The following is a 9,757-nucleotide window of genomic DNA, read 5'->3' on the forward strand; positions in this document are numbered from 1 at the left end:
ATATGTTTTTAGATTTTTTTTTTTTTTTTTTTTAGAAAAAGAAAATACAAGCTTGCAGAGCAGCATTCATTCCAAGTTAACATTTAACTTCCGGTACGCTGGAGGGCTGCTCCAGTTGCTGATCGTCCGGTGAAGTGATCCGGCGCAGGAGTTCAGGGTGATGTAGATGAGGCGCTCAGCCGCTTTTCGCTGCCTGGAAACAATTTATACATTAAGACAAAAAACGCGCAAGTAAGCCCGTTTCTGTGAGTTTGTCATTAACTCACGTAGGCGAGGTCAGTTAGAGGGGCCTCTAACACACACACACACACACACACACACACACACACACACACACACACACACACACACACACACACACACACACACACACACACACACCTCTTCATTAAAGTGTATTGTTCCTTCTTTCAGCACCATGGAATCTTGTGTGTTGGCCACGATAAAAAATGTATTCTCACACAGGTCGGTTTCGGTTAGTTTAATCTTAAAATGAATATTAAAATAACCTTTAATCTTAAAATTTAAGGAAACGAGTAAATTTCTTCTAAAAATGCTTAAATAGACACATAATTCGACGGAATAATATGAGATATTGTGGAAGATATATAGTAGAAAACATCTCTACAGGGAGAAAAGTACTGCAGCTGATATGAAGCAATCTGTTCAGTGCATGCATGCATTCCTTTGAACAGAACATTTATCCATCTGCTGCTTCCAGCGGCTCTGTTTTCACTTCGCCGCCATCTCTCGACTTTACAAGGAGTCATAAAGAGCAATAAAGCCATAAAATCTCCGATGTCTTGCGCGCACACACTAAACACACCCACGCACACACACACGGGAGAAAAGAAGAGCCATAAAGCCATAAAATAGAGGTCCGACTCTTTTAGCTTTAATTGTCACTGTTGTCTGAAGTTTCTCACATTCCTGGGCTTCCTTCAGCGGTCCTCAGATGTTTACACTGAAGTTAACACAGACACACACGTCTGATTTACTGCGCAGAAATACAGCCAGCTTAACAAGTATATCCGTTGAAAAAGTTGAAACGTTTGGGCTTATTATCATCCTTGGAAGTCTTGGGAGTCCAGAGCAGTCTGTCTCTAAATGTAGATCCACAAAGAACAGCAGCTTCACGCTACAGGCTAAATATTGACGGCTTCCCACACTGACCGCCTTCAAAGTTTCCACATGTGCGTAGCCTCCTTGAATACTTTGATACATTTCAGAAAGTACAAGCATGACAGAGTTATATATTATGCGGAAATTCCACGCATGTACAACTAACCCAGAAGCGTCTACATTGACAAGACTGTAAACACTTAAGCGTTTGTATTATCTTAATATTGCACACGTTCCAGTCTAAACCAAGGAAAAAGGCCTGTTGCAAAAACATGTTATGGTTGAACGTTTCTCAGGATGCATTTTAAGAGGATATGTGTAAGTAAATCGTAAGCCAAGGAAAATGCAGTTTGAGTCCCATCCACAACAACAACAACCACAATAATAATAGATACAGCTTGTTAAGGTAAGATCATAGCAGTGACAAAGCAAAAATATGAAAGTCATAATATTTAGGCTGCTTCACTTATATATAATTTATTGTAAAGAAAAAGCTGCTGGGCTAACAGTTAAACGGCTCTGCGTCGATCTGAAGGACAATTCAGAGGCAGCACGATGAACACGGCAGCACGATGAAAGTATTTCCGCTGGAGCTCCTGAAAACACGTGCTGTGTTGGTGCCAAAAGCTCCAAACTGCTTGCAGAAAGCTCTTTTTCTCTGCCGTTTGATGCTTTTTGCCCCCGACTGTCCAACACACCTGCGACGAAACACAACAGTCTGCACTGAAACACCACGTGTCTCTTCAGCAGTAACTACATTCCATAAAATAAGGAAGCCGCACTGATTGCAATGCTTTTAAATGAAAGAATTGTGTTTTGAAATCCGGTTTAATGAGGTTATTGTTTAACCTGATTCTGTCTGAACATCAGCAGCTTTAAAGTCAGGAGCCACAACAAACCAAACATCATTCATCGATTGAGGATATCTTTCGGGTTTTTTATATGATCTGTGATTTGTATATCTGGGTCAAAAACTTGCTTAACAATTTATAAAATTAGTTTGCAAACTAATTTTATACATATTTGAACTAAACCTCATGCAAGGTAAGTTTATTTGCATAACACATACAGGTAAAAAAAAACACAAACAAAACAATAAGCAACAAATATTACATTTTCTCAAATGTCATAAAACAATCAAAAACCTCATATTAAAATATTGTAATGAAGACTAGAATTAATGAAAGTTCCAGTCATTATTAATAAAAGTCAATTATAGATACCTGGATTTTTAACGTTAACTTAAATTAACCCAATGTTCTACTATTTTCGCCGTGTTTTGCAGTTTATTACAGATTAGTGACGCATAAAAACTGAATGATGCTCCTCCATGCCGACTTGCAATTGTAGCCTTTTAAGACCTGTTATGTTTTTTATTTGATTCGTTTTGGAGAAACTTTGGTTAACTTTTGCATGCTGTGGCCTGTTTGTAACACGAGAAAAGCCACGCAAACGGCATTTGCAAAGTTGCTCGTGACGTCGAAAAAGTTATGATTAGATTAGATTAGAAAAAGACTGACAAGAAAAGATAAAGAATAAATAAGTTCTAAATTAATCTATATATTCGTGTTCCAACTAAAGAGTCATCCATCATCTTTTCACTTTTTAAATGATGACTCATTTGTTGGACACACTTTGACATGTTGGCCTGTTTTGATTCTGTATGTCCAATGATTTATTTCACTTCACACCACATGTTAACTTTTTAAAATGAACTCTAATGCTTGTTGTCGTCATCACCGTAAATATTAAATTAGATGTCGGAATATGGGACTATGTGGAACCTGTTCCGAGTTTTAAAATGACCCACCCGACCGCTTGATATGCCAAAGTCACTAATGCGAAAGGATTATAGCTAATACAATAACGATATTACCGTCCTGTGTCTGTCCCCCGACTGCAGGCCATCCCTGTCCTGTTCCAAGAGTCGCTGCTTATCAATGATTAGACCCCAGTCAGCTCCAAAACAATTTGGCTGCTTCCCGTTCCCAAAAAGCGGGGAGGAAACAGAGCGTCCTGCCGGGGAGAGAGGGAGTTCATCTTCTTTGAAAGAGGCCACGAGAGGGGAGGTGGAGGTAAAAAAGTAAAAAGTAAGTTAAAAATAAAGGTTTAAATGTTCAAATTCAAGTGGTCCAGCAAGAAACAAGAAAATTAGGCTGAAGTCATTGAGCTTCCCAGACATCTCTGAATGGCGTCTTTAATAAGAACTTGGCTTCTTGGGAATGCACTGGGTGGGAGACTAAAGTAAAAGCAAAAAATAGAGTCTTTGTGTCGATTTATCAGTCGGACTGTCTGTAGTTTGGCCACGGGGACAAGCCGCAGCCTGTGGAGGAAACAAAGAGAGACACAGAGAAGAAGACTTATTTATGGTCGCGGTTATTTTACAACCTCACTGACACATATTCGGCTTGAAAGTTTCTTTACATTTTTCTTTCTTTCTTTCTTTCTTTCTTTCTTTCTTTCTTTCTTTCTTTCTTTCTTTCTTTCTTTCTTTCTTTCTTTCTTTCTTTCTTTCTTTCTTTCTTTCTTTCCACAAAGAAGAAAATTATCGGTGTCTCCTTGTGTGTGTGTGTGTGTGTGTGTGTGTGTGTGTGTGTGTGTGTGTGTGTGTGTGTGTGTGTGTGTGTGTGTGTGTGTGTGTGTGTGTGTGTGTGTGTGTGTGTGTGTGTGTGTGAGGTGACTCGGTGGTGTTAATGTGCAATGTATATGTACGAAACAGTTTTTTTTATTTTACTTAAGTTTTAATTTCGCTATGCTGAGTTCAGACAGTTTCGCTGTGCTTCAAACAAACATCTGAAGCACGATGAAGTCTAAAAGATGGCACTCTAATCTTTAGCTGTGAAGGCACCTCCATTCACAACTCCTGAAAACATAAAAAAAACGTTAATTCTCACTGTTTAAATAATTAATATTTTTCAGAACTCAAAGTCAACTATAGATAAATAGAATGCAAAATATTCCTCTTCTGTGTTTACATTCTCATTTATACGTTAACTAGAGGACTTCAATTCAGTAATTTGTACATTTCTCTTGTTAGATTCTAGTATATACCTTCGGGTAAATTGCTTGATTCTTTAGCCATTTACAAGAGTGCTGGTGTAATCAGTGTCATTGAAACGAATAAAAATTTATTTTTCTGTTTCTTTTCTTCTTCTCCTCTTACCTTTCAGACTAATCAGTGTCACAGCTCAGGAACATAATCATTCACAGCACACATAGATCACATATCACCAATTCTAAAAACTGAAGCGGAAGTTTTTGAATCAATGTCTCCTTCAGACAACAGAACATAGAACATAGAATAGACAGCGAGCCGTTGAATTCTATTCAGACGATTGCCATTCGATCGGCATTTGTTCTGATAAAGAAAAAAGAAAGCTTGTGGAAGAGGACACACACGTAGAGTAGCGGGATGTAAATCAACCCAGCAAACAATCAAAGCCCACCAATTACAAACATTCAAACGTCTGAATCACAGGAAGAGAAGAGCCTCCATTCTAAGCTAACTTAGATCCCTACAAACAACACGCAAACATACAGGATGATATACGAGTCGTGTGCGGTCCAGCATGTTGTATTCATACAACAAATTCATTCTGACGCGATGTGTTGGCTATTATCCACAAAGTGAAAAGGATATGTGCTCAGTTTCCTCTGGCGGTGAAGCTTCAGCCCAAACATGCACACGCACGGTTGTACTGGCAGGCGCTGGCTGCGGTTTTTGTGGGTCTAACATCAGATGAAGGACGACACACAAGAGGAGATACGATCAATTTAACGCGCGGACAATTCCGCTGTGATTGCGCAATCTCACTGGGAGCTGCAGGAAGATTAGAAAGAGAAATGAAATGACAATTAGAAAGGGAGAACGGGAGTGGGAGATTGAAGTAGGGAAATAAGAAAAAAAGGGAGGGGGGAGCGAGAGGGTCGCGGGAGTTCCCAGACCCCCTCCTCTTCCTCCTCCTCTCCCAAACGAAAGGAAAAATGAGGTGAACTAATACCATGCAGAGGAGCTTCCCATTGGTCAGTGTTTGGTCAGCTGGTCTCTGACTCCCCCTATGCTTCTCACCCAATTCCTGTGACATAGTCTCTTTCTTGCTACCGAGCCCCCCACCACACACTACCAAAGCACTGGCACCCAGCCACCCCAGCTTCACCCTCCTCACCCCTCCTCCCAATCTGCGATAAACTCAGTGATAGCAGCAGCAGCCCGTCGGACTGTGGGCTATAAAACACAACAAATCATAAAGTGCAGTCAGGGAAGGCAGAGGAAGGAGGACGGGAGGAAGAACCGTTAGTCTCGGTCTACTCCTCCTTCTTCTTCTTCTGCTTCTTTACCGCGTTATCATTGTTGTTGTGTTTGTTACGGGCCCTCCGGTGCTCCCCTCATCTCTTCTTTTCCTCCTTCTCCTTTCCCACTTTTACCAATGAGTTCATATTTTGTAAACTCCTCTTTTCCGGTGATACCGGGAACGGGTGGAGGCGGCCAGACGGCGTCGGCAGAACCATTCCTTGGTCAGATCTCACTTTACTCATCGGGATACGCAGATCATCCGCTCAGACACTACCCAGGGGCAGCGACTGTGACTGCGGCCGCGGCCGTGGCTTACAGCGCTCACCAGGAGAAATCTTATCCAGCCTCTACCTACTACCAGCAGGCTGCGAACGGAGCGTACAGTGGACACAGAGTGACGGGGGTGGCAGTTGGGGGCTCGACCGGACCTGGTGCATGCGACTACGCCACAGCAGCAGCGGCGGCTGCCGCGGCGGCCACGAACTTCTACCGAGACAAGGATCATCCCTGTAGTCTGGATGAACACCAACTTGCTCTGAGCCAAGACGGCATGCATCGCAAAATGGAGTGCGCTGGGCTCGGAGCAAAGGGGCTATTTGGAGAATCAATGGATGACAAGCAAACAGCACCAACTCCAATTTATCCGTGGATGCAGCGGATGAACGCATGCAACGGTGAGTGTTCTCTTCTTCTCTGTTAAATTGACGATTTGTTTCCTCTGTCAGCCAGCCTTATTCCGTCCTCTTCCTCCTCCTCTTACTGGAGCTGCTTTATAAAGCTCGTTTGTTGGCTTACCAGTCAGTCAAGGCATTGATGTTTTATTGTCCATCATAAAACTGGTTTGTTTGGCTCAACGTCGCAGTTACTTTGTGACCTATTGACTGACGCAGCTACGGGGCAAGGACAGCTAACTTAGAGCTGTTAAAGCTCAGTCTGGCAGGCATTGTTTTCAATGAGGGACAGGACGAGCACCAATATTGTCGTCATTTGCTCATCTTGTTTGCTTCTTCCTGAATGGTATTATTTAGAGTATTTTAATGTGTAAATTGCAAAACATTTCTTTTTTGTCAAAAGATAATTCTTTAAGAGAACAGTTTTTTATCCAGTTGTTTAAAACAATTCCTGTTTTTGATGAAAAATTATTTCATTTAATTTCCTGAAATGCAGTTATGCAGTTTTGTACTAAATATAATGAATCCCTGCATCGTGTACTGATTATTCAAAACAGGTGCGACGATCGTTTCACTGCATGGGAAAATGCAGGACTGGTAGCGACAGTTAGGTCGGTGTGGGTTTTTTATGTCAGTCTTGCTCTTCAGTGTTGCAGGAAGTACATCAAAGCAAGATTCACACGTGTGCTGATGCTGTCCTTCAATTTACATGTTTATATTAGTAAGAAAGAAAATGGAATATTGAGTGTCGATTAAAGAAACGTCACTGGTTCATAGCTGCTGTTGTGCTCGGTCCTTTCAAGAGATTCTTAATTGGACAGGACGTGGAAAAAACAGCAACTATATGAAAAACTGTAAGAAGAGGAAATCTAGAAGTAATTAGTAGTCTAATGTAAAGTTAGATCTAAAACGAGATCCACAAAAAAGAAACAGGTTATCTGTGATTTAAATTTTAGTTTAGATGTTTCTGTTACAACGGTGGGATTTTCCACATGTTCTACCTCTGATATATTCAAAATCAAAATGTTGATCCCTCTTTAGACAAGTAATCTGAAGATTTAGAGTATTGTGGCTAATTAAAAATAACTACATTTATTGATGCCTTCTGTTCTTAGTATCATTAACAGAAGAAACGTTGAACTGATCCTTAAATGATTAATAAAGAGAAAGGTTTATATTTAACCAAAATCAAGTATCCTTGTCAGCGAAATGCGCCATGTGTATAATCTTTGGTTTAAATAATTAAAGGAATGTAACTCCTCTCGTGACTTTGTCTCTTTTTATCTGTTAGGCACCTTCGGCAGCCCCGGAAGACGCGGCCGGCAGACATACACCCGCTACCAAACCCTGGAGCTGGAGAAGGAATTCCACTTCAACCGCTACCTCACTCGGCGACGGCGCATCGAAATTGCGCACGCGCTCTGCCTCACGGAGCGTCAGATTAAGATCTGGTTCCAGAACCGGAGAATGAAGTGGAAGAAGGAGAACAAGCTCATTAACTCATCTTCTTCCTCATCTTCCTCCTCTTTCACTCTAAATGGAACAGATGAAGAAGAGAAACGGACGGAGTGAAAGAAAAGAAAATTACGTGAGACATTTAAAGCAAGACAAGAATGGAAGAAAATTAGTGTTCCAATGTGTTTGTTAGGTGTGGACATTTTGTGAGCCCACCGCTCCATTCGTTTCTGTCCGACAGCTCAACCGTGTGGATCACAAAAAGGACCGAGATGCTTTACTTTCTCTAATACGAGTCTCTAAACGTTGTATCAGTGAAAATAACGTTTTGACCCATTTTTGATTTGGAGTTTCTACTTCTTCTTCGTCTATACTTTAAAAACAGAAAAAAACGCACTCTCCTAAATCCTACATATTTACTAAATGCTGAAACTTTAGGAGGCTAGGCAGAGTGGCAGAGCCATGGAAAGTAGATAAAGCAATAAAGAAATAGAAATTGCCAGGGACGGGACATGAAGACATGAACGAACACGATATATATATATATATATATATATATATATATATATATATATATATATATATATATATATATATATATATATATATATATATATATATATATATATTGTTTTCTATGTCAGTTCAGGATATCAATGAGGCTTCAGGTAACATTGTCGCTGCTGGCTCTCAGATCGCAGTGCTGATAAACGGTGGGTTATGGCGTGAATGGTGTCTCAACAAAAAAAAAACATGATTTGCAGCATTCCAAAAACTACCTAAGTTATAACTTTTTTTGTTTGTTTGTTTTTTTTTGTGTTGTTTTGTTTTTATATCTGCCAGGCACTTGCTTTGAAGAAAACGCTTTACGGTTTGGTCCTTTTTTCTATTGGCTGTTATGCTGTGTGGTGTCTTCGGTTCAACCTGGGATTGTGTTCCACATGTACTAAAAGCACGGAAAGGGAAAGGAATGAATATATGTCATATGGTATTGTACATATTGTAGCTAAAGTATACAGATTTAGTCAAGGACATGTTCTTTTCGTATTGTGACAATTTTTCAATTTCGAAGGTCTTAACGGTCGTTTTCAGTTGTTATTTTCCCACTTGGTTGTACAAAAAGTGCGCGGAGGTGTTGACCTACTGATTTTTTTCTCCAAACTACCTAAACACCTTCAGGGATTTGTACATTTGATTACATTTGTTGCTTTCTGTTCGTTTTTTTGTCAAGTAAGTATACTACCTATGAGAAATGTACAATAAACTTTAATGAAGTGTATACAATGTTGATTTTTTTTTTTAGTATAGGGATGCATGTTGGCAGATTTATTAACCAACTCTAACATAGTACTTTCAGACTGTAAGGTTGAAAATAGGTTTATTTCAAGATTTAGTGCTTTTTCACGTCGGAGACTAATAAACCTTTTAGCTTTTTTCATGTAGGCTAAGTGTGAAACATGCAACACATTAAAGGAGCGGGGGTAACGCTGGGAGTGGTGGTTCTATTGCCGGGGCTAGAGGTCCGAGGGTACTCTGTGCAGGGCCAGTTAGGTGGGATGCTCTGCAGGAGAAGTGACGGCGGCGTGAACTAATTAATGAGCAGAGGCAGGCAGAGAAAGCTGACCTGTCCTCAAGCAGGCCAGCCAGACACATTGAACATATACACACACACTGCACCCAAACAAAGTGGACAATGTCCTGGTGACCTTTTCAACTGTGCGTGTCCCCAGAGTGACCGGCGAACGGACCTCCATTTGAGTTTCGCTGATGCAGCACATCGTCAAAAATAAAGCAAACAGTTTCTGTCTTCATCTCATATGACGCTTCAGCATGGCTGAACAGAATCACATAGATAATCAGCACGCATTCAGTTCCCAATTCCACTTTTCATTTTCTTTTACATAAAACGTTTTCATTGAATTATATAATAACAGTAGGATTATGGACATTTTTATTGTAATAGTCACATACCTAGATGAAAACAAATGAGTTAAAACGTGTTTCACCTATTGCATTAACATGCAAAAATGTATTTGTTATGGTTCAATTTTTATAAGTGTTTTTAAAAATATTGTCATATTTACTACGAAACATATTATAGCAATATCATATAATAAATATCACAGCTAAATAAAAGATGTTTCACTGTCGGTAAGAAGAATGTCAAAATTAATAGCCACAGATAGCTGCTGTGCCTCTCCCCTGCTTCTCCCCC

General features: G+C 40.2%; 2 protein-coding genes and 2 long non-coding RNA genes across 8 annotated transcripts in view; 2 read left to right on the forward strand and 2 right to left on the reverse strand.

Annotated features, from left to right (window-relative positions):
• The window catches only part of LOC103468219 (uncharacterized), a 352,500-nt gene that overhangs the window by 251,992 nt on the left and 90,751 nt on the right, over positions 1-9,757 (reverse strand). The window lies entirely within an intron of this gene.
• hoxb3a (homeobox B3a) overlaps positions 1-9,757 on the forward strand; it is a 69,912-nt gene that overhangs the window by 3,743 nt on the left and 56,412 nt on the right. The window lies entirely within an intron of this gene.
• The window catches only part of LOC103468206 (uncharacterized), a 15,536-nt gene continuing 6,652 nt past the window's right edge, over positions 874-9,757 (reverse strand). Inside the window, exons 3-4 of one of the 2 annotated variants that reach the window (XR_014088448.1) lie at positions 2,999-3,445; positions 874-1,820 (exon numbers count right to left, since the gene is read on the reverse strand). This is a non-coding gene — a long non-coding RNA (uncharacterized LOC103468206). Of the gene's footprint in view, positions 1,821-2,998; positions 3,608-9,757 lie in introns of those variants that run through there. The other variant, XR_534176.2, reaches the window with a different exon arrangement.
• On the forward strand, positions 3,868-8,094 carry LOC103468207 (homeobox protein Hox-B6a-like). Its single transcript, XM_008415107.3, has 2 exons — positions 3,868-6,090; positions 7,379-8,094. The coding sequence occupies exons 1-2, from the start codon at positions 5,550-5,552 to the stop codon at positions 7,657-7,659; spliced, it is 822 nt and encodes a 273-aa protein (XP_008413329.1). The 5' UTR covers positions 3,868-5,549; the 3' UTR covers positions 7,660-8,094.

The sequence above is a fragment of the Poecilia reticulata genome, chromosome 8 (genome assembly GCF_904066995.2).
Source record: "Poecilia reticulata chromosome 8, P_reticulata-male-v2, whole genome shotgun sequence".
Taxonomy (NCBI): Eukaryota; Metazoa; Chordata; class Actinopteri; order Cyprinodontiformes; family Poeciliidae; genus Poecilia; species Poecilia reticulata.

Excerpts from the sequence above, each read along its gene's own strand:
- LOC103468207 (XM_008415107.3), top strand. The coding sequence starts at position 5,550 with ATGAGTTCATATTTTGTAAACTCCTCTTTTCCGGTGATACCGGGAACG. Across the intron at positions 6,091-7,378 it reads GCGGATGAACGCATGCAACG|GCACCTTCGGCAGCCCCGGA; the intron begins GTGAGTGTTCTC and ends TTTATCTGTTAG.